At 38.9% G+C, this 18,958-nt stretch overlaps 1 protein-coding gene and 1 pseudogene across 2 annotated transcripts in view; one reads left to right on the top strand and one right to left on the bottom strand.

Moving 5' to 3' along the window:
- Positions 1–18,958, bottom strand: part of KIF15 (kinesin family member 15) — a 59,826-nt gene that overhangs the window by 16,209 nt on the left and 24,659 nt on the right. For both annotated transcript variants that reach the window (XM_010982771.3, XM_064496641.1), the window contains 16 exons: positions 18,603–18,728; positions 18,318–18,440; positions 16,187–16,310; positions 15,640–15,710; positions 15,200–15,409; positions 14,137–14,314; positions 12,209–12,350; positions 11,319–11,460; positions 7,319–7,516; positions 6,104–6,211; positions 5,580–5,685; positions 4,449–4,614; positions 1,999–2,149; positions 1,752–1,837; positions 736–805; positions 267–353 (listed from right to left, as the gene is read on the bottom strand). In XM_010982771.3, the coding sequence (XP_010981073.3) occupies positions 267–353; positions 736–805; positions 1,752–1,837; positions 1,999–2,149; positions 4,449–4,614; positions 5,580–5,685; positions 6,104–6,211; positions 7,319–7,516; positions 11,319–11,460; positions 12,209–12,350; positions 14,137–14,314; positions 15,200–15,409; positions 15,640–15,710; positions 16,187–16,310; positions 18,318–18,440; positions 18,603–18,728 (2,088 nt within the window). The remainder of the gene's footprint in view (positions 1–266; positions 354–735; positions 806–1,751; positions 1,838–1,998; positions 2,150–4,448; positions 4,615–5,579; positions 5,686–6,103; positions 6,212–7,318; positions 7,517–11,318; positions 11,461–12,208; positions 12,351–14,136; positions 14,315–15,199; positions 15,410–15,639; positions 15,711–16,186; positions 16,311–18,317; positions 18,441–18,602; positions 18,729–18,958) is intronic.
- On the top strand, positions 9,950–10,493 carry LOC105091307 (mitochondrial carrier homolog 2-like; annotated as a pseudogene).

Raw genomic sequence — 18,958 nt, forward strand, 5'->3', positions numbered from 1 at the left:
AGGTCGCACTAACAGCACCCTTCTTAAAGGGGGCAGCATGTGTTTCAGAAACATTGCCACCAAGAGTGACAGAACAGTTTGCACTTGGTTATGTGGAAAATTAACTTAAATAAAAGACTTCATTCTCTAACAACCTTGGAAGACGAGCAAGGCCTGAGTACATACAGAAATGCTAGCTACCAGTCGCCCTGGGAGCAGGACGCTGGAGCATGAAGGCAGCATTTATAAAGAAAATGCAGAGGGACAGAGCCTCAGCTTCTACCGACCTTGTCAGCATCTCGAGCCTTTTCCAGAGAACTGATTACTTTTTCGGTGGCACACAAACTCTCTTCTAGTTTCTGTACTTTTGCCATCTGTAGGAAGAAAAAAAAAAATATATTTTTAGAAAAAGAACTAAATCACAAAGTTCACCACATATACTTGTATTGAAAAAAAGTTAAACTCTGCTTTTCATATTCAAGTGCACACTAAGGAGTATTACTTGAAAACAAGTTGGATTAAAAGACAGTAATTGTGTGGTCTCTGTCAGGAGACCACCACCAAATTGTGATGACAGCTATCTGGGAGTCAGAAAAACAAGAGCTGAAAATCATACAACCAAGCAAAAATGTCATCTTTTTATTATCAGTTTCCAACATCTGAAAGTGGAAACAGTTTTTATAACAAACCTCCTTAGGTATCAGGCATAAAAGGCACAAACCTCAAATCTCAGAGCTGGGAGTATGGGATATTTACCTGCTGCTCGCATTTGGTCATCTCTTTCTGTTTCTCCTGCCGAACGGCTTCAAGAACTTCTAAGATTTCTCTGGAAGAGAAGAATTATCTTTTACTCATGACTCATTCAATGGAGACAGGAGCTGGGTCTACTCACACAGAAGGGACTCGATGCAACTGAGCTTTATCAGGCACGTTTTTGGTATTTGGCGTTGTATTCCAGAAGGAATCAGAAATTTTTACCCGTCTCTTCAGCAGCTATTTAGTAAGAACTCAGTTTTGTGCCACGACAATTTATTTTTCTTCAGAGTACTGACGACTCCCTAGTATATAACATACAGGATTTAGTGCCTGTGTCTCTCTGCTACAATGTAAAACTCAGAAGGGCGGGGATATTTTGTTCACTGTCTTACCCCTAAATGTTCTGGCATTTACCAGAACAGCGCCTGGCTTGCAGGATATCACTAAGTGTTTGAATGAATGACTAAATATTAATTGTCTATTTTCCAACTGCTGCATACCAAGGCTGAGAAGAAAATCTATCTCTAAGTAAGAACTCTACAAGTATCTGCTGAATAAACTAATACAAATTCTTATTAGAGTAGTAATCATCCTGTTGGCTGAAACCAAGAGACTGAGAAAGATCACCAAGGAAAAGAACTTGGAGAAAGACAGTGGTGTTCACGTTAAGGGACCAGAAGAATAAAAGAGCAGCTAGAAAAAGAACAGTAGAGACAGAAATAAATCAGTCCCCACTTTCCAATAATAAATACTGTGATTTATTTACAGAAGGTCCTGAGTTCTGATCACCACTAATTGCTATTAATTTAAGAAGTACCATAGCTAGTTATTAAATGTTTTGAAAAATTAAGTTTCTCTACATACCCATTTATACAAAAGAATCTGATATTCGTTTTGGAATGATTTAAAAAAATAACTTTACAGGCTCTTAGCAAATAAAACAAAACCCACAAGATAAAGAATGTGGTAGTAAATGATATTCTAGCCAACTAATGGAAAAGATAAATAGCACTCACTTAGAACTGTTTTCTTTATCTTCTTCAAATTGTAATAATAATTTGTTATTGCGTTCTTTTTCTGCCTCAAAAAGCTCCATCAAATTCTAAAAGACAATGTTATATTAGATTTTAACGTCCAGTCAGCAAACACATGGAGTACCTTCTACGTGGCAGGCATGATGGGCCAGTACAGACGTTAGGAAGAGGTCAAACAGTCACACATCCAGGGCAAATTCATCAGTAACCAACACCCTTCTTAACTTACATTCAGATCAGATTTCAGAGTTTCATTTTCTTTTTTGCAGTTTTGGAGGTTTTTTGAAAGTTGGTCAATTTCAAACTTCATTACTTCTTGTAAGTTGTCATAGGAATCCTGTAGGCAGGCTTTGCTCTCAAGAAGCTTTTCATTTTCTAATCTTTATCAGGAAAACATTTTTACAAATGTAAATATAGACATGAAATGTAGTTCTGCTCGTCAGATTTACCTGCAGTTCACCTTATCCCATCTACAGACCATTCCCAACTTGCAGAAGCCTTGACTGATGTAAAGCTCCTCATGAACTTGTGTGAAATGGTCATGACGCACGAACACCAGCGAGATGGGGTTGGAAGAGACGGGTATGTTAGCCTTCAGCCATCTACTTCCTCATTCTTTCTCCCGTGGTTTCAGCCAGACGTGCTTAATTGTTTGGCAATTTTGGGTGATGAGACTCATTTAGCGGGTTCTAGACTTAACCCTAATGTAAGCCAAAGACTGCCTGTTGGTAGCTCAACTCTATCTACTCAGTACATATTCTCCCAACTCTAGGAAGGTTTTTCAAAATGGCAAATGCGGCTTCGATCTGAGAAGTGCACTCCTTCAGGACAGAACTATCTTTTAAGTCACGTGATGATTATTTACTGCTTTTTAGGTTTCCACCCTCTTGTTCTGCATCCCAAACATCCAGAGCTCACCCAAGAACTAGTAAACAATGAACCTGACCTCTGGACCACCCAAAGCAGATGTCCCAGCTTGTACACAGAAGGCTACTTAGACCTGGATCTATCTGGCTGCACTAACTTCAAGCAGAGCAGAAGCAGCAAATTACAAAGTGGTATAAATCAGTTGCTAAAGATAGACTATATAGACAATAGATGGTAGAGGGGGGGAACGGTTGATTTATGATACAAACTGTAGATATATAGCAGGTAAAATGATTCAAATAATACATGGCAGTGTTGTGCTGTTTTACTTAGAGGTCTTAACCTTTTAGAGCCATGATAAGTGGGTAAGCAGCCCAGTAAGTGATGTACTCAATGTACTCCACATTGAGGGCAGAAAAATCACACAAAATTAGTTTACGACAGAGCCAAGATTAGATTCAATGATTCAGATGTTCAAAACAATGTCAAGCATTAAGAAAAAACAACAGTGCATCTGTGATGACAGATGGCCATGGGCCAGCAGCCTTGGTGGAGGACATGGTACAGGGCTGTGGAGGCTGGGCTGACCGAGCACTGCCACCTTGGGGCTGTGGGCCTGGTGCCACCAACTTGTTGGATTTTTAAGAGGATGCTGAAATGTGGATTTTTTATAAGAAAACTCTCAATTTTAAAAGTGTTGTGCTAAAAATTTTTTTTTAAAAACCACACTAGGCAGGCCCAACAAAAACTTGTCTATGGATGGATCTGGCCTACTGACCTGAAGTTTTCTTCCTCTATTTTAATTCCTTGTTGTATATTCAGAAAACACTTAAGTGCTACAGATTTTAATCTCTGCAATGTCTATAAAAATTAAATTCAGGGTTTCTATTAGCAGCTTTCCTAGAGTGAGCAGTCACACTCGTGTAGCACTCACAGTATCACAATCACAATGTCCGTAATTAGACTATACCTCAATTAAATCAATAAATAAATTTTTAAAAAGTTCAACCAGCATTACATAAACTAAAAAAAAAGGTCTGTAATTAAATTACTGCCATAGACTCGAGAAATAGAATCAAAGCCTCAAGATGGCTGTAAGTTATGTTTTACAAAAGTTTGAAATTAGTAAGGAGAAAAAAACCAGTAAAAACAAACGAACAATTTCCATCTTAGATTACTTTGTTTCAAGATTACCAGCACGTGGATTACCCAGCCAAGCCTCTGGAGCTACTGTGGACAATGGTGACAACTACTGATTTGGTCTACCTTGTATTGTCCCTTCTAGTAAGAGCACACCTTTCCCTCCGAACATGCACATCACCTATGCTGGGCCAATACCACCATGAACCCTTGGTAAGGGATTGGTCCAAAAGCAAGCAGATGACTCAAGCAGGAACAATTTCAGTTTTCTCTGGGATTGATACATGGTGATTGGAACAGAGGATTTCTTTGCAAGGGTCTCTATGCCAGGAGAAAGTGGAGTCGTCTGGGGCAATCTGTTCCCCGTCACACAGAGGAAGGCCCTCAACAGAAGAGATTAAGGGCCACACACAGAGGGAGGCTGAGCAGAAGGGAGAGGGAAAGGGTGAGGGAGAGATGGAGAGAGAGAGAGAGAGAGAATGCACACTGACAACATTGTTTGAGACTTAATCTACTTTGTCCTTGAAACCAAAATCACCTCTGGGGCTTCCCAATACCATAAGCCAATAAATTACCTTTTCGTTTTTTTAACTAGTTTGATTTGGGTTTACAGCAGTAGTCCTGGGTTACAGGCCAATCAGGCAACTCGAAGCCGTAACAGAACAACTCTACCTGACATTATCTAGTTGAAGCTGTACATGCATGTGTCTTTCAGAAAGGCTGTTGAGTTCTTTCTCCTGACTCTCTCTGAATGAACTATACTCCAATTTCACCGAGGACAGCTCTTTGTCTGCAGAATGTAGAACTACCCGCAGGTCATGTACTTCACTTTTCAAAACTAAAAAATAAAAATAAATAAAACATAATCTTAACAGGCTTTCTTTACATGTGTGTGTGGTTTTTTTTAACAAAGTAAGCAAATAAATTTGATAGGTACCTTTCATACAATCAGCAAAAAAAAAGTCGAAGAGGCCATTTAAAAATGCTCTTTACTCTTGAGAGTAAAGATGTTGAACAACTAAGTGGGAGGTGGTAGGAGCGCTGAGATTGATATCCTTCCTCTCCTTTGCTCATGGTTTTTGGTATTATTTCTACCAAAAACCAAAAGTTAACATATGTCCCTGACTTGTAGGTCATTTGACTTTTCTACATTTCTCCTATAGAATGTGCATCAAAACTCTTAATATAATATCTTAGAAAAAAGCTAAGAGAGTTAACATATTTTAAGTGACCTAATCTTATTTATTAAAAACCCTTTGGAGATGTACCAGAACTTCCCAACATAGGTTAAACACTCTGGTCTTCTAAGGAAACTCCAACTGGAAATAAAATTATGTAACTTTTTAGATCAAAGGAAAGAGAATGGCATTTTTCTTTTTTTTTGGTCTTAGCTTTATAATAAACTATTGTAAATACTCTGATGAAAGGAAAAATAAACTGAAAAAACTGGGAATTAAATGATATTTCCACATCTATGAATATACGCAAGTATATAATTATGCTTCATTTTGTTACTATTAAGACATATTCATCTTACAAATTCAAGACGCATCACTTTCAAAGCAGTATTAAAACTTTTAAGTCAACTTTTGAATCATTTGTTTGAGCAGTCCTGGAGAAAATTACCCTTTATAATACTCTTACCACTACTCGTGGTAATATTACTAATAGTAAAATATTACATTACTATTACTCGTCTGGGCTAATTTAAAACAAACAAAATACAGGGACATTTATTCATTTGAGTAAAAAGATAGTGAGTAGCAGTACTTAGATCACAAAGCTCCCAGTGTTCAGACTCACAGTCATTCTTGGTCTGAGTGTCCTGAAGCTGCTTTTCAAGGACATTCAAATGAGAGAGATGCTCTTGCTGCTGTTTGGTCCAATCAGTTCTTTCTGATGAGAAAAGCTTTGGGAAAGAGAGAAATTTTTCTGGAATTTGGCGTGCTAAAACACACTCCAAAACATCACCTTGTTTCTGTTTTCAAAATCTCGTTTTAAGGTCTCTGACCAGGAGAAAACTGGCCGATCCCATAAACTACAGTGAGGATGGCCAACAAAGCAAAGGATCACTGCAAGCACCTGACCGTCCATCCTGCTTTCTTCCAAACAAACAGCAAGGGATCCATCTGCACCACCGACGCAATGGACCAGGATTCAGACTAGGGGGCATGTCTCATTTCCAGAGTAGTAGGTGAAGTACCAAAGCAAAGAACACAACTCAAATAAACCTTGACCAAGGCTTCATGAAGTCATTTCCTTCCTGTAATGCTCTCACTTTGCGGACTTCTTTCCTACATATTCTGAGGCCATGCTCTGCGTCTCACCTCCTGCATTTGAATAGAATGATGTTCCAGTTTGTCAATTTGCTGCTGAAGTTTTAGGTTTTTATGTTCTTCCTCATCCAACTTGACCTGAAGGGCACTCATTTGTTCCTACAACACAAAAACTTCAGTGGTCAAAAAAAATTTTAACGTGGGGAAGGGTGTAGCTCATTCGTAGAACACATGCTTAGCATGCATGAAGTTCTGGATTCAATCCCTAGTACCTCCATTAAAATAAGTAAGCAAATAAGTAAACCTAACTAGTGCCCACCTCAAAGAAACAACAAAAAAAATTTTAATGGACATCTCAAACATTCCACCATTTCTTCCGTATTAAAAAAACGAAACGCAAAACCTTGTATGGACAAAGGTGTCAAATGCCAGTTTGGAGCCAGAAAACAATTTCAAAATACTACACTAATCATTTCTTATGTTTCAGAATTACACCTATGGTCCATCAAAGTGGATAATTGGAAACTCTAAAGGAAACAAGTGATTAAAAGTCAAATCAGAGATTAAATCTGAGCCATCTTAAGACTACTAAGACACTTTCTCAGGGTTACACAGAGTAATTTCACCAGAAAGGCCTCGATGCCTGGGAAAGGGCAAATTTTTGGAATTTGGGGTGATCTGGCTCCCTCTTTTACTAGACAGTAGAAAAACTTAAAAAAAAAAATAAACAAATCACTGAATTCTGAGACAAACCAAACAATATTTCAAATACACCAAAAGCTGTTTAAAATTTGATAATAAGATTCTTCCAACTATTTATTTGTCTTTAGCAGATGCAGCACTGTGCCAATGTAAACCAGTCCTGGAACCTGAAGGCAGTGGCAAAGTGGTCTTTTTTTTTTTAAATGGAGGTACTAGGGATTGAACCTAGGATCTCATGCATGCTAAGCATGTGCTCTACCACTGAACTATTCCCCACACCACTTTTTTTTTTTTTTAATATAATATGGCTCTACCCCTCCCCAAACTGGTCTTTTTACACACGGGAGAAGCTCAAGGAGAGTGGAGAGTGACTTGCAAAATATTGCAAAGCGAATTAAAAGAATGAGAGTGAACTGATTTCTAAGCCAGAGACCTTTACACACCCATCCTAAAAAGATACTATTTTAATACTAATCAGGTCTGAACACTGCAAATTAAGAGTTAAAATGATAAAGAAAATTTGTTTAAGTGAATGTCTATTTTTTTTCTAAAACTAAACATTACCTGCACCATTCTAAGCTCTTCAGAAATGGCCTCAAAAGCTTGTTCATTCATCTCAGGTGGCACTGGCTCATTTAAGATATCATTATCTAATTTGCTAGAATTCTGAGTGTGCACAGAGCCAAAGCTCTCCGGTTCAGGGCTTAATTTTGGTACTGGTCGAGACCAAAGTTGATAGGCCTTGGTTGGTGTTGTTATAATCTGCAGCAAAAAATGGTTAGAAAAACATTAGCACACATGAAAAAAATAGCGTATTTAGTAATCGTGTGAACAGAGACGATAAAGCTGTTAATTCTACACATCAGAAGAAAAGAAAAAGTATCCTAAAGAGGCAGCATAGAAATGCCCAGGTGGAAACTAATCTATCAATTCAAAGTAGCCTTCAGCAAAATTCTAATAAGATTTTTAAAAATGAAACTTGATAAGCCAACTCCAAACTTTATACAAAAAAAATAAATGTGCGAGAAGAGACAATTAAAAACAAACTGGGAAGACCTCCTTGGTCAATATAAAAACATAAGGGTACGGTCATTTAAAACAGTGCGTTACTAGCATATGCGCTATCTAATACAATACTGAAAGAGAATACAAAGTCTAGAAATAGAGTGATTTATATGTGGAAAGTTCAAAAAACATGACTATTATTATTAGAAAAACATGGTCTATTAAAAAAATTAAATCTCTATATCATACTACTTAAAATAAAATAGCAGACACACTAGACATCTCGATGTAAAAACATATAAAAGTAGTAAAAGAAAGTAGAATATACTGATGATCTTGAGATTGTCTAAGCTCTTAAAAATGTATTTAAAGCGGGGGGAGGGTATAGCTTAGTGGTGGTGTGTGTGTTTAGCACACACCAAGGTCTGAGTTCAATCCCCAGTACCTCCCTTAAAGAAAAAAGTAATAATAATAAAATAAATAAATTTAATTACCCCCCCAAAAAACAAAAAACAATTAGAAATGTATTTAAAAAGTCACAAAGATAAAAGATCAATAAACCTGGCTGTATCAAAAATTTAAAACTTCTGTGTAACAAAAGTATCACCTACAAAGATGAAAGACAGTGAACACAATGGCAGAATACATTGCCCATTAACAAAAGATTAACACAGAAAAATGACAAATCTCAAGAAAAAGATAAAGAACTAGTAAGGAAATGGGCCCTTTTTCATAGAAAAGGATAATACAAATGGACAATGAACATAGGAAAAGATGTCTGACTTCATGAGAAATGAAGGAAAGGAGAATTAAAACCGCTTTCACCCATGAGGCTGTCAAACATTCACGAGCCTGCCAATGCCAGCTCTGGGGAAGCCGTGTGGTGCAGCCACTTGGAGGGCCCTTCAGCCGGACTGACTCCAATGCTGAGACGTCCTAAGACTACCACTCCTCTCACAGAATCCACCCCAGGGAATGCCTGCACTGAAAACCACCTAAATAAGCCATGAAATTATTCCAATACATGGAAGCCTAGCTAGGTACTAGTTTGTGTGGAAGGACCCAAAGCATACCTGAGTTAACGAACGTCCACTGCAGAATAACATACATACAATGAGTCCATTTATTTTTAAAAACAAAGTACAACAAAAAACAATCTATGAAATAATTCTATATATCTTCTCAGTTCATGTATATTTACTGCTCAAAATTGCTAAGAAAAGGGATTTCTAAACTGGTGATAAATTAACCCCAGGGATGGGGGATGAAAGATCAGATTAGACCCAGGCTGGCAGTGATACTCAAAAGGAACTTTCATCTAAACTTGATACATATGTATACCTTTTTTTTAAAAAATTTAAACTACACACATGTTTAAAAATAGATGAACCCCAGAGAAGAATTTCTGTGGAAAACAAGGAATCCTCCGCCATACCCCTTAACCTCACCAAGTCTTATTTCTGGGATATGTATACTTCTTTTAAACGAGGATAATGTATCCATAATGTACTCATATAGTTAAAACTGAACAAAAGATCTGAACTGCTATGCCACTCTTGGCAAATCTTTTAGTCCCTTTAGTCCTGTTTGCTCAGCTATAAACAAGCACAGCAGAAGGCCACAGTGCATTAAGCTCTATAATTCTACTGCTAAGAGGCTACAGAGACACATTATAAAACATTTGGTGATATTCCACAAGTATTTTAAAGATTTTTAAAGGCCACCTTTCTTAAGAAGCAAATTTAAAAGAAAAAACAGCATTTTTCAGGTTAAATTATGATACAGCCATAAATATATTCATACACAGTTGCCCAAACAAACAAAAAGGAAAGTTCTTTTTTTCCCTTTAGCCATGGGATAAACTCTAAAATATCATTATGTTTAAAAAAAATCAAGGTGTAGAATGACGTGTATTATATGTTACTGTTTGTGTAAAGTAAAAAAAAAGTAAGAAAAAGAAAGAAAACAAAAACAATAAAACTTGATGACACTGATGGCCTCCAAAGAGGATCTTGGTTGGCTGTAAGGACAGCAGATGGAAAGAGACTCGTCACCGTATATTCTCTGTATCTTGAAAAACTCCAGTCATGTGATTACCAATTCAAACGAATGAACAAAACTACTTTTAAAAGTAGTATCCTCTGAAATGCACAGAAAGAAGTGTCATCTTCCTTTGACCGCGTTATCAAGCAGACAGCTCGAGAGATGACAGCTCACTCTGCTGCGCGCTCATCACACATCCTTCCACGCGCTCACTCTGAGATCTATGGTACAGTTCACTGGCAGAGAATCCAAATGCTATCGACGCCCTGACTTCACAGTAACTATCTACTGGGAAGAGGGCATCCTAGGACTTTGTGCAGGTTTTACTACTCGCCTCCTAGGTGACGTCATTTCTTCATGGCTCTGTAACTCCCTGGCCCACATAGTAAACACCTATGCACTGGACAGTGGGGTTTCCACCATGAATGAAATGAAGTCATTCCCAAGCTGTCCTAGGATTTTTTTTCCAATATGTTGACCTATTCCTTTGTGCTTGTCTCTGATCTTATGGCTACCAACAGCTGTGGGCTTGCCAGTGGGTCCCCTCCTTGCTCCCCAATACATACTTTGGGGACAGACTGCTGGTGCATGCTACAAAAAGAGGGGAATATGAGTTGAGGAAATAGGTTGTTTTTCCAGAAGGTCCCCTTAAGGGAAGACTTGTTGTTGTGACCTGGGAATGTTAATTTGAAGATGTACGCAGGGACAGTGACATTTCTATAGTCCCAGATGCACAGAATTATGGGAGAGAATGTTGCTTTCTATAGTGCGGCGTGCTTTTTTAATAATCATTTAATCCTGGGGGAAAAAAGGTATCCTATGAAGTGATACAATAAGCATCACTGATGAAGACAACCACTAGAGATAAACATCTATTTATTTTTAAGTTTAGGATATATAAGGGTTTTTTTTTTAAACCAGTCAGAGAATTTGGTCTCAAAAGCTACAATTACCAGCATCAGCAGCACCATCAGTTTCTTAACCATTAACTTCCTTGTGTTTCCCTCTCTCCTCATTCTCAAATGTTCACTTTTTTTCTTTCATGAGGACTATGTTTATTGAGAGGAACAGCCCCTCCTGTTATCCCCAGTGTCACCCTTCATCCTTTAGTGGTCTTTGCCTTTAGGATTTCTATTCTTCCACTGCACGTTATTAACCCATTTAATGCTCAAAAAAAAAAAAAACAAAAACAAAAACAAAAAAAACCCACCTGTAATTAAATTAGCCTCATCTCTAATTCAGAGGCAATAAGTGAGGCTCAGACGTTAGGAAACCCTGCCTAAGGTTACTGACAGATTAGAATTTGAACCCAGGTCTGATTCCAAATGCTGTACTCTTCCCGTCATGACCCTGCCACTGGGGGTAAACATCAACACCAGGACTAGTGCCACCCTGGGGTTAACAGTCTACGAGGGAGTCTGTCTGTATCTAGAGATAATCTGTGCAGACGCTCTCCATTATTAACAAAAGGAGACAGCACCGATTTAAGACTGAAGTATTACTTCAGATTACCTACCTTAAGTGTTTCAGCATGAATTTTATTCAGCTGAGAAACTTCTTGCCGCTTGCAGGCTTTTGTTGCTTCCAAAATGTTTTCGAGATTAAGGTTTGCTTTTTGCAAAGACTGAAGCTCTGATTCTAGTTCTAGCTGCTTTTTCCTAATAGATATTATAAAATTGAGTATTTCAGGTAATAAACAATGTCATACATTGGTAGAGTAATTTACAGTTTATACTCTCACATAACTTTATAGCTATCTCTTTAAATCAGAGATGTTCTCAGATTATTACCCTCATTTTCCAATTGGGTAAAATACAGCTCAGAGATTGATGATCGTTTAAGGTGTTCAACTAGCAAACAGTAGAGCTCCAATTAAAAAGCCCAAATAATCCATGATTCCATACATGATATGATATATTATTAAAAGAAAAAAAACTTCTTTATGTTTTAGAATAGGATTTATCTTGATTATAATATGAATGTGGTTTATCTATGTTTTCTTTTACACAAAGAGCATCGAGTATTAACAAACCTATAATTTCTAAAAACCCTGATATGATTCATAACAACAGTGATTTAAATTTGGTGGCCAGATAAAGAATTTACTATGTTAGGTTTAACAGACACTCATCTCAATAGGTATATCCCTTAAAACACCTGTATCATCTAGTTCACTAAACATATTATTAGAGACTAGAACTTATGTCAATTATAACACATTTTTAAAAATGAGTAAAGAAAAAAGAAAAGAGCTAGAAGCGAGGCCTTTCCTTTCATGTCATAACAAGCTAGCTGCTATATGAGAATATTTACAACACTCAATTTAATTATCAATGCTAAATACCAAAACAAGTCAACATTGAAAGATAGTAAAACAGTAAGCATGAATGTGTATTTATATTTTACCTAGTTAGTTCTTTAAATTCTTCATATTCTTGCTTTGAATTATTCAGCTCTGTCTGAATTTGCAGGAGTTGTGCTTTTAACTTCTCAGCGTTTGCTGATGAGCATGGCTTTTTCAGAGCTTTAGGAGAGAATCCTTGCTGACCTGATAATAAGGGAACAACTTGGTCTTGGAAAGATAGAAATAACAGAATGCATGTTCTAAGTTCTCTGCCAGGTATCAATTTTCAACCACAAGGAGGAAAAATGAAAAAGGGTTGGAAAGCGGACCCTAAAATACAAGCACCTGTAACTCAAGAGGAAACGTAACACAACACAGTGTGTTCAAGGAGTAATAGCAGTTGTCTTTGCGAAGCTGGAAGCCACACGACGAAGGGGCGTATTTGAGGCAACACCTTTACCATTAAGAGAAAGAGCAAACAATGACTGAAGAATAACACTCACAGTGCTGGACAGAGAAACATCCCCAGTAGAATCTTGCAGGAAGTAGTGTTAACAGTCCATGAATTTTAGCAAAGGAAACAAACAGCAAAGGTAGCCAGTTGAAAGAACTTAGTATCATCTACTAGGGAGAAAATACTAATTTTTAGAGACTGCTTAGAAGACTGAATATGTTGAGAGAGTTCCACTGAGTTTCAGTATAGGAAAATACCATGTAAAAGTTGTTTAGAGAATGATACATATTTAGAAGATGGTGGGGGGAGGGTATAGCTCAGTGGCAAAGTGCATGCTTAGCACACACAAGGTCCTGGGTTCAATTCCCAGTACCTCCATTAAAACAAACAAACAAACAAAAAAGATGAAGACGGTGAGGTCCACAAATTACCATTAGTATCTTTTGAAGGCAGTAAGTTAAGGTACTATTAAGGCCAAAATGGCCAACAAAATACAGAGCATTATAGGAAGAAATAGTTGAAATAATACTGAAAACTTGATTTTAACTTTGCATCTAAAACCTTAGTCTCTCTACAACCTCTATACTGTGAATTTTATCCCTTTGTTAAGTCATAATAGAATGGAAGAAGTCTTGGAAAAGGAAATGTAAAAGATTTTTTTCTTTATCAGTGAAGAATTGAAAGATTATAGCTGTCCTGGGGGTGGGAACAGCTCAGGGGTGGAGTGCACGCTGAGTACGCAAGGTCCTGGGTTCCATCCCCAGTGCCTCCACAGTAAAAAAAAAAAAAAAAAAAAGCCTCACCTTCTACTTTTCATTCTCAGCTCTGAAGAATGAAAATCTTGTAAATAAATTAAAAAAAAAAAAAAAAGAGAAAGAGAACTGTTTAAATTTCAACGTAAAAAGAAACAAAGGCTGAGAAGAGGATGATAAAAGACTATGAAAATATTCACTCTAAGAATGGAGCAAACACAGACTTTGTTACTAAATCCCAGAGCATTAACACCAATAGCTGCCACACCTGTGAAGTCAGAGCAGTACTAACCAAATCACCTTGCACAGAGTAATAGCAAACTTACGGAACTAACAGAACAGACACTGGCAAGCGTGACCCTTGACCATGACATCAGGGCCAAAAAACTGTGCTGGCTGGACCGGGGGGGGTCTCATCAGTCTGACACCTCACACTGTACAGATCCTCATCAGGTGGATAAACACTGCAACTCTATCTACATTCATTCATGTTGTCATTAGTGAAGTACTTTTCATTTCAAAATAGTGAAAACAGAAAAATTCCATTTAGTAAAAATTTAATGTAATATGTGAATCAATCTTTTCTCCTTAAGACAGTTATACACTGGGTATTTCCTTGCCAAAGGATATCTGTTAGCCTTCATACTTCATGAAGTATGCACATGAGAAATTTACACCCAGGTCTAGAGGCTAAAATGAAGACCCTCAATGCAAGGCAGTATCAACGACCTTTAAAACAGCCCCCCTGCCCCTCTGAGGTATGCATACAACAATCACATCTTACTTTTGTCATTTTCCTCTGTGCCAGATAATTCGAAGAAAGCTTTTTCCAGTATTGCAATGGTCTGGGCATCCACTTCCTGGGCTCTTTTCACAGGCTCTAACAATCTCAGTCTTCTATTCTCCTCCCTGAGGGAATGATTTTCCATAGCGTATTTTGCAACTCTGGGGTGGTGCTCTACCTGTGACATGAAACAGTTACAGACACGTCCTCAGTGGACAAGTCTTTCTGAAAAGCCAGTAGAAAACACTGAACGCTGCACATGCTGCTGGAGGAAGCCTGCTGCAACCACGTGGACAGCACCTTGGCATTTATGATCAGAATGAAGATGTGCAGATCCTACAATCCTGTACTCTATGCTTGGGTTTCGAAAGTTGAAACTTTCCCATATACCCTTGAAACTTTCACCCGGGTACCTAACGGTGATAAGTTCATTGTGGCAGACTCTTCATGCAAAGGAGACTGCTTAAATTAACACGCTGAAAAGAATAAGGAAACTGTCCACTGACCCAGGGTGAATGCCCTCCAAAGTACATTAAGTGAAAAGGGCAAGGTACAGAAAAGTGTATGGTAAGCTGTCTTTTGTGTACAAAAGGAATAAAAGTAAAAATATCTATCTGTTGTAGTTTGAAAATGCATGAAAACCTCTGGAAAGATACACACTCTGAGAAGAGATTATCTCTGTTTTTTTAATGGTGGGCCTCTGTTAACTATCCATCCTCCCAGGGAAAAGGAAAAACAACAAAACTTTGACGGGCTCCCTGGAGAGAGACTACCGACACCGGTAACCACCACTGCCCACTGGCATGCCCTGAGCTTGGGCGGCAGGGGCTAGGGCTACGGCAGCAGCATTGCAACTTCCTCTCCTTTGCCTTCAGGTTTTATGGTTCTGGAAAAATGGGGGCTGGGGGCGTGGGAATTATGCAGTCACACTGTCGGCTAATTTCATTTCAAACACTTTCCATTCTATTAAGTGACAAGAATTTGCTGACCAATCTGGTGAGGGATTTATATTTGCCTTGAACTTCTTTTATTTTCAGAAATACTGCTAATGTCCTGTACTCACTTGTTCTCGCAGAGTTTGAATCTCATCCCTCAGTTCTGACAGCAAACGGTCCTGCTCCTCAGGCAGAAAACTTCCTCGGGATTCCTTGTGGAGCTTCTCCAGGCGCATTATTTGATCCTCTCGGAATTTCACAATCATTTTATTAGACTGAATAAATTTTTCTTTTTTGAGGGTGAGGTCTTCCAATTGGGTAACTTTTTCCACCAGGGACTGAAGAAATTCAGAATTTGGTTAAACATGAAAAATAATTGGGTTTTCCTAAATTTTCACAAACCAGGCAACGAACACTAACTTGTCACTTAATCTCAAAGGCAAAATTAGGTTTTTCACAGACTTTTTTTTTTTTAATTTATTTGTGCCATTTATTTCACTCAGAAAAGCGCCCCATTGTGAAAGTCTAAAATATCTTGGATCCCTTTTATACTAATCCAGTTTCCTACCTTCTTTTCCTGCTCAGATTTCTTAAAGAATAACATTGCTTCTTGGAAATACTTCATGTAGTTAGTCTCATCTGTAATTGGTGCAGTAAGAAAGAAAGGGAACGGGGGAAAAATGTTTTATCTCTCAAATTTTAAGGACAAGAGATGAGCTAAAATAGCCCTTGATCGACTGTTCTCAATTAGTCTAAAAGAATCAGATTGTCAACACCAGATCATGGATTTCAAATTGACCCCATCTACAAATTAGCTATTCTCTGAAGAAAAGTCTCTCTCATGCTATTTAGTAAACAAAGATCACATATGATATGACATTAACTTGGAAGTGGATCTAAATGAAATTTATTATTTTTTTAGCACTTATTAGGGATGAATTATTCAAACTTATTTCTACTCCCCGCCCACCATGTCTCACAGAACCCAGTAACTATGGTTAAATAAACAGGGACAACTTGGGCAGCCTCACTGTGCTGTGCTGTCATGGGAGGGCTCTCATACTGACAGCGGCACTGGGGTTTCCTTGGGTTAAAGGACACCGTGCTCATCTCACCTCTGGTCAGGAGGCTTTCTGGTAGTACCTGCCCTGCAGTAAGCTGGGCCAGCTGCTCTTTGAGCCTCTTCACTTCAGCCTGGAGCTGGCTCACGTTTCCTTGCGTGTCTTCATTTACCACTGCCTGTTCAAGAATTTTTTAAAAAGCATTAAAAGAAGGCTTCGGGGGTTGTATAGTCTTGTGTTTATATTTGCTTGTATGATTTGGAGTGACGAAGACAAAACAAAACTGCACCTGCATCTCACAAGCAGTCCAAAGGCCACCAGAATCAGTGTGCTGGAGAGGGGAGGAAGCTTCCTTTCCCTCAGCCAGACTCTTTCCCTCCCCGCTCCTCCCTGACGCCCCCCTTCAGGTCTCTGCTCTGTTGACCAGCCCTGGGCCCGCTGAGCCAGGCCACCCCTGGGACCTGGGTATGTTCATCTAATACTGCCTTCCTCCTGCGACTAACAGCCCCACCCCTGTGAATAACAGCAAACACCTCCACGAGTGTCACCTCCCTTCTGTCTTAGTTCACTTTAGTGGAACTGCAGGGCTGGCCTGAGCTCCACCAGATGGGAAGAAACCACCATTTTCAGAGGAATCCAACCCTGTATTTCCTAACAGTCCTCCTGGAAGGGGGACTTGGTTTGACAGCTCCATTTGTGTTATTAGCACATTAAAATGCTATTTTAAAGAAATGTCTCATTTGAGATGACTTCTGAGAGGTTCAAAAAGTACCACAAAACCCACAGGGTGATAACAAGAGCCAAGAGCTGAGTAGCAACAGAATCTAATACCCAACACTCCAGAGTGAGGGGAAACCTCTGACGGCCCCAAGGTCCCCATGCTCCTGTCTTAAGCCAGGTCTGCCCACTGGGAAAAACTGTCCTTCCTTAAACAAGCCCCGGATTTCCTGGCCACTTCCTCCTGGTAGGCTGCAGCACAGGACTTACCATTGATAGTGACTAGTATAAGGCTACTGGCTTTGCTGTTTCATGTGCTAAGAAGCCATTTCTAGTTGCTTCTGATTTTAATGGCCAGCCTCATTACAAGGCGCTCCTGTACATTCTGACATCATTGTCACATTGGTGACACCATAATTCTAATTATCCCTGCAGGTCTCCACTCTCCAAAAACTTCTAGTAAGTCCCAAGGGATGGAGTCAGGAAGCTCTAATGATTTTTCCTCCTCATATTACAAATACCCCACCAGGGAATCATAATTCAATAAAAAGAATGAATAACCAGACCAATACTCTTCTGACTCACCCAAGGGAAGAGGCAACATGGACCCGTTCACTTTTACCATGATAAGATGATGAGGGAGACTATTTTGGGGGATAAGAACGACCACTTTCTTCTTTGAAGGAGGGAAGAAATTAATCTGCCAATTTATGGCACTTTGATTCTTTTGTCTAGAACCAAAGAGGCCTCCAATCTCTTCAAAACAAGTGGGGGACTCATAGGTCTTGACAGTCTGCACCAGGGGTTGGCAAAGTGCTGCTTGTTCAAGGGCCAAATACAGTCTGCTGCCTGTTTTTGAAAATAAAGTTGCACTGAAACAAAGCCATGCCCGTATGTTTACATGTCATCTAAAGCTGCTTTCTCAATACAAAGGCAGAGTTAAGTAGTTGGGAAAGAGGCCACAGGGTCCAAGAAGTCAAAATCATTTACCATCTGGCCCTTTACAGGAAGTTTTCTGACCACTGGTGTGCACAAATGTCAAGGAAGCCTCTTGTATATAAAGAAAAATGAGGAGTCCTTAGAGTTATAGACAACTTGAGACAAAGTCTGTCAGTATTATCAAACTTTTCACAGTGGATCCCTCCCCACCCCTCAGCGCACACACACAGCTCTGCCTGCATGGTTTAGGTAAATATATTTGTCTCCAACTCAATTACAAGAGAAAAACCTTGCCTTCCCTTAAGAAAAAAATAGCCAAACAATAATGACCATAAGACCTAATCTAGGTCTCAAACTACACAAGCGATACAGAAGGCTGGGAAAGGTGAAACAGAAACCTTGCTTAGAGTTAGGCTTTCACAACAGAGAAACAAATAAAAGCTCATGTTATTATCAGGGCAATCACGAAAGTGAGATACTGCAAGCTTAAACATTTTTCTTATTTACTTAAGTATACTCAGCACTTTACCTTATTTTTAATCAGCTTGGCTCTTTGAGCAAAATTAAGCGTTGAGAGGGTTTCCCCAAAGCACCTAGATCCAGGGTGAACATTTGCAATTATGGCTGTTTTGGCATTACCTCCGAGGGAATCCTGTTTAATGATATGAATAGTACACATTTTCAGGGGAGACACCACAAGATTTTTTTAAGCAAACAAAATGTATACTCTTAGCACCAAGGCTGAGATTATCCGACTATCAACCATTGTGGGCATAACCAAAATGGGACCCGGGAACCCAATGATCTGCTTTACCCGGAGTAGGAAGGTCAGCTTGGAGTCTCGGTAGCAGACGTGTCTCTGTTTCCCATTACCCACGTCCACGAGCGCCGTGATCACCTGGCCCAGGCAGCTCAGGGATCGGTTTATATTACCTGCTTCCTGGGGCATTAGGGAAAAAGAAGACAAGTTTAGGTGTGCTGGTTTCCTTTTAGTGTTTTGAATTAAAATATACCTAACAGTGGCAATTTTGAACAGAAAGGCAGGTCAGGGACAACACTAGTTAAGGATAAGTAACTTTTCAGCAAAAAGATGTCCTCAACCATTCCCTAAACTTTTCCTATTTGAGGCGCACACTGCAATTTTAGTACTATTCAAATTTGAACATAAAA

Source organism: Camelus dromedarius, chromosome 17, assembly GCF_036321535.1.
Source record: "Camelus dromedarius isolate mCamDro1 chromosome 17, mCamDro1.pat, whole genome shotgun sequence".
NCBI lineage: Eukaryota > Metazoa > Chordata > Mammalia > Artiodactyla > Camelidae > Camelus > Camelus dromedarius.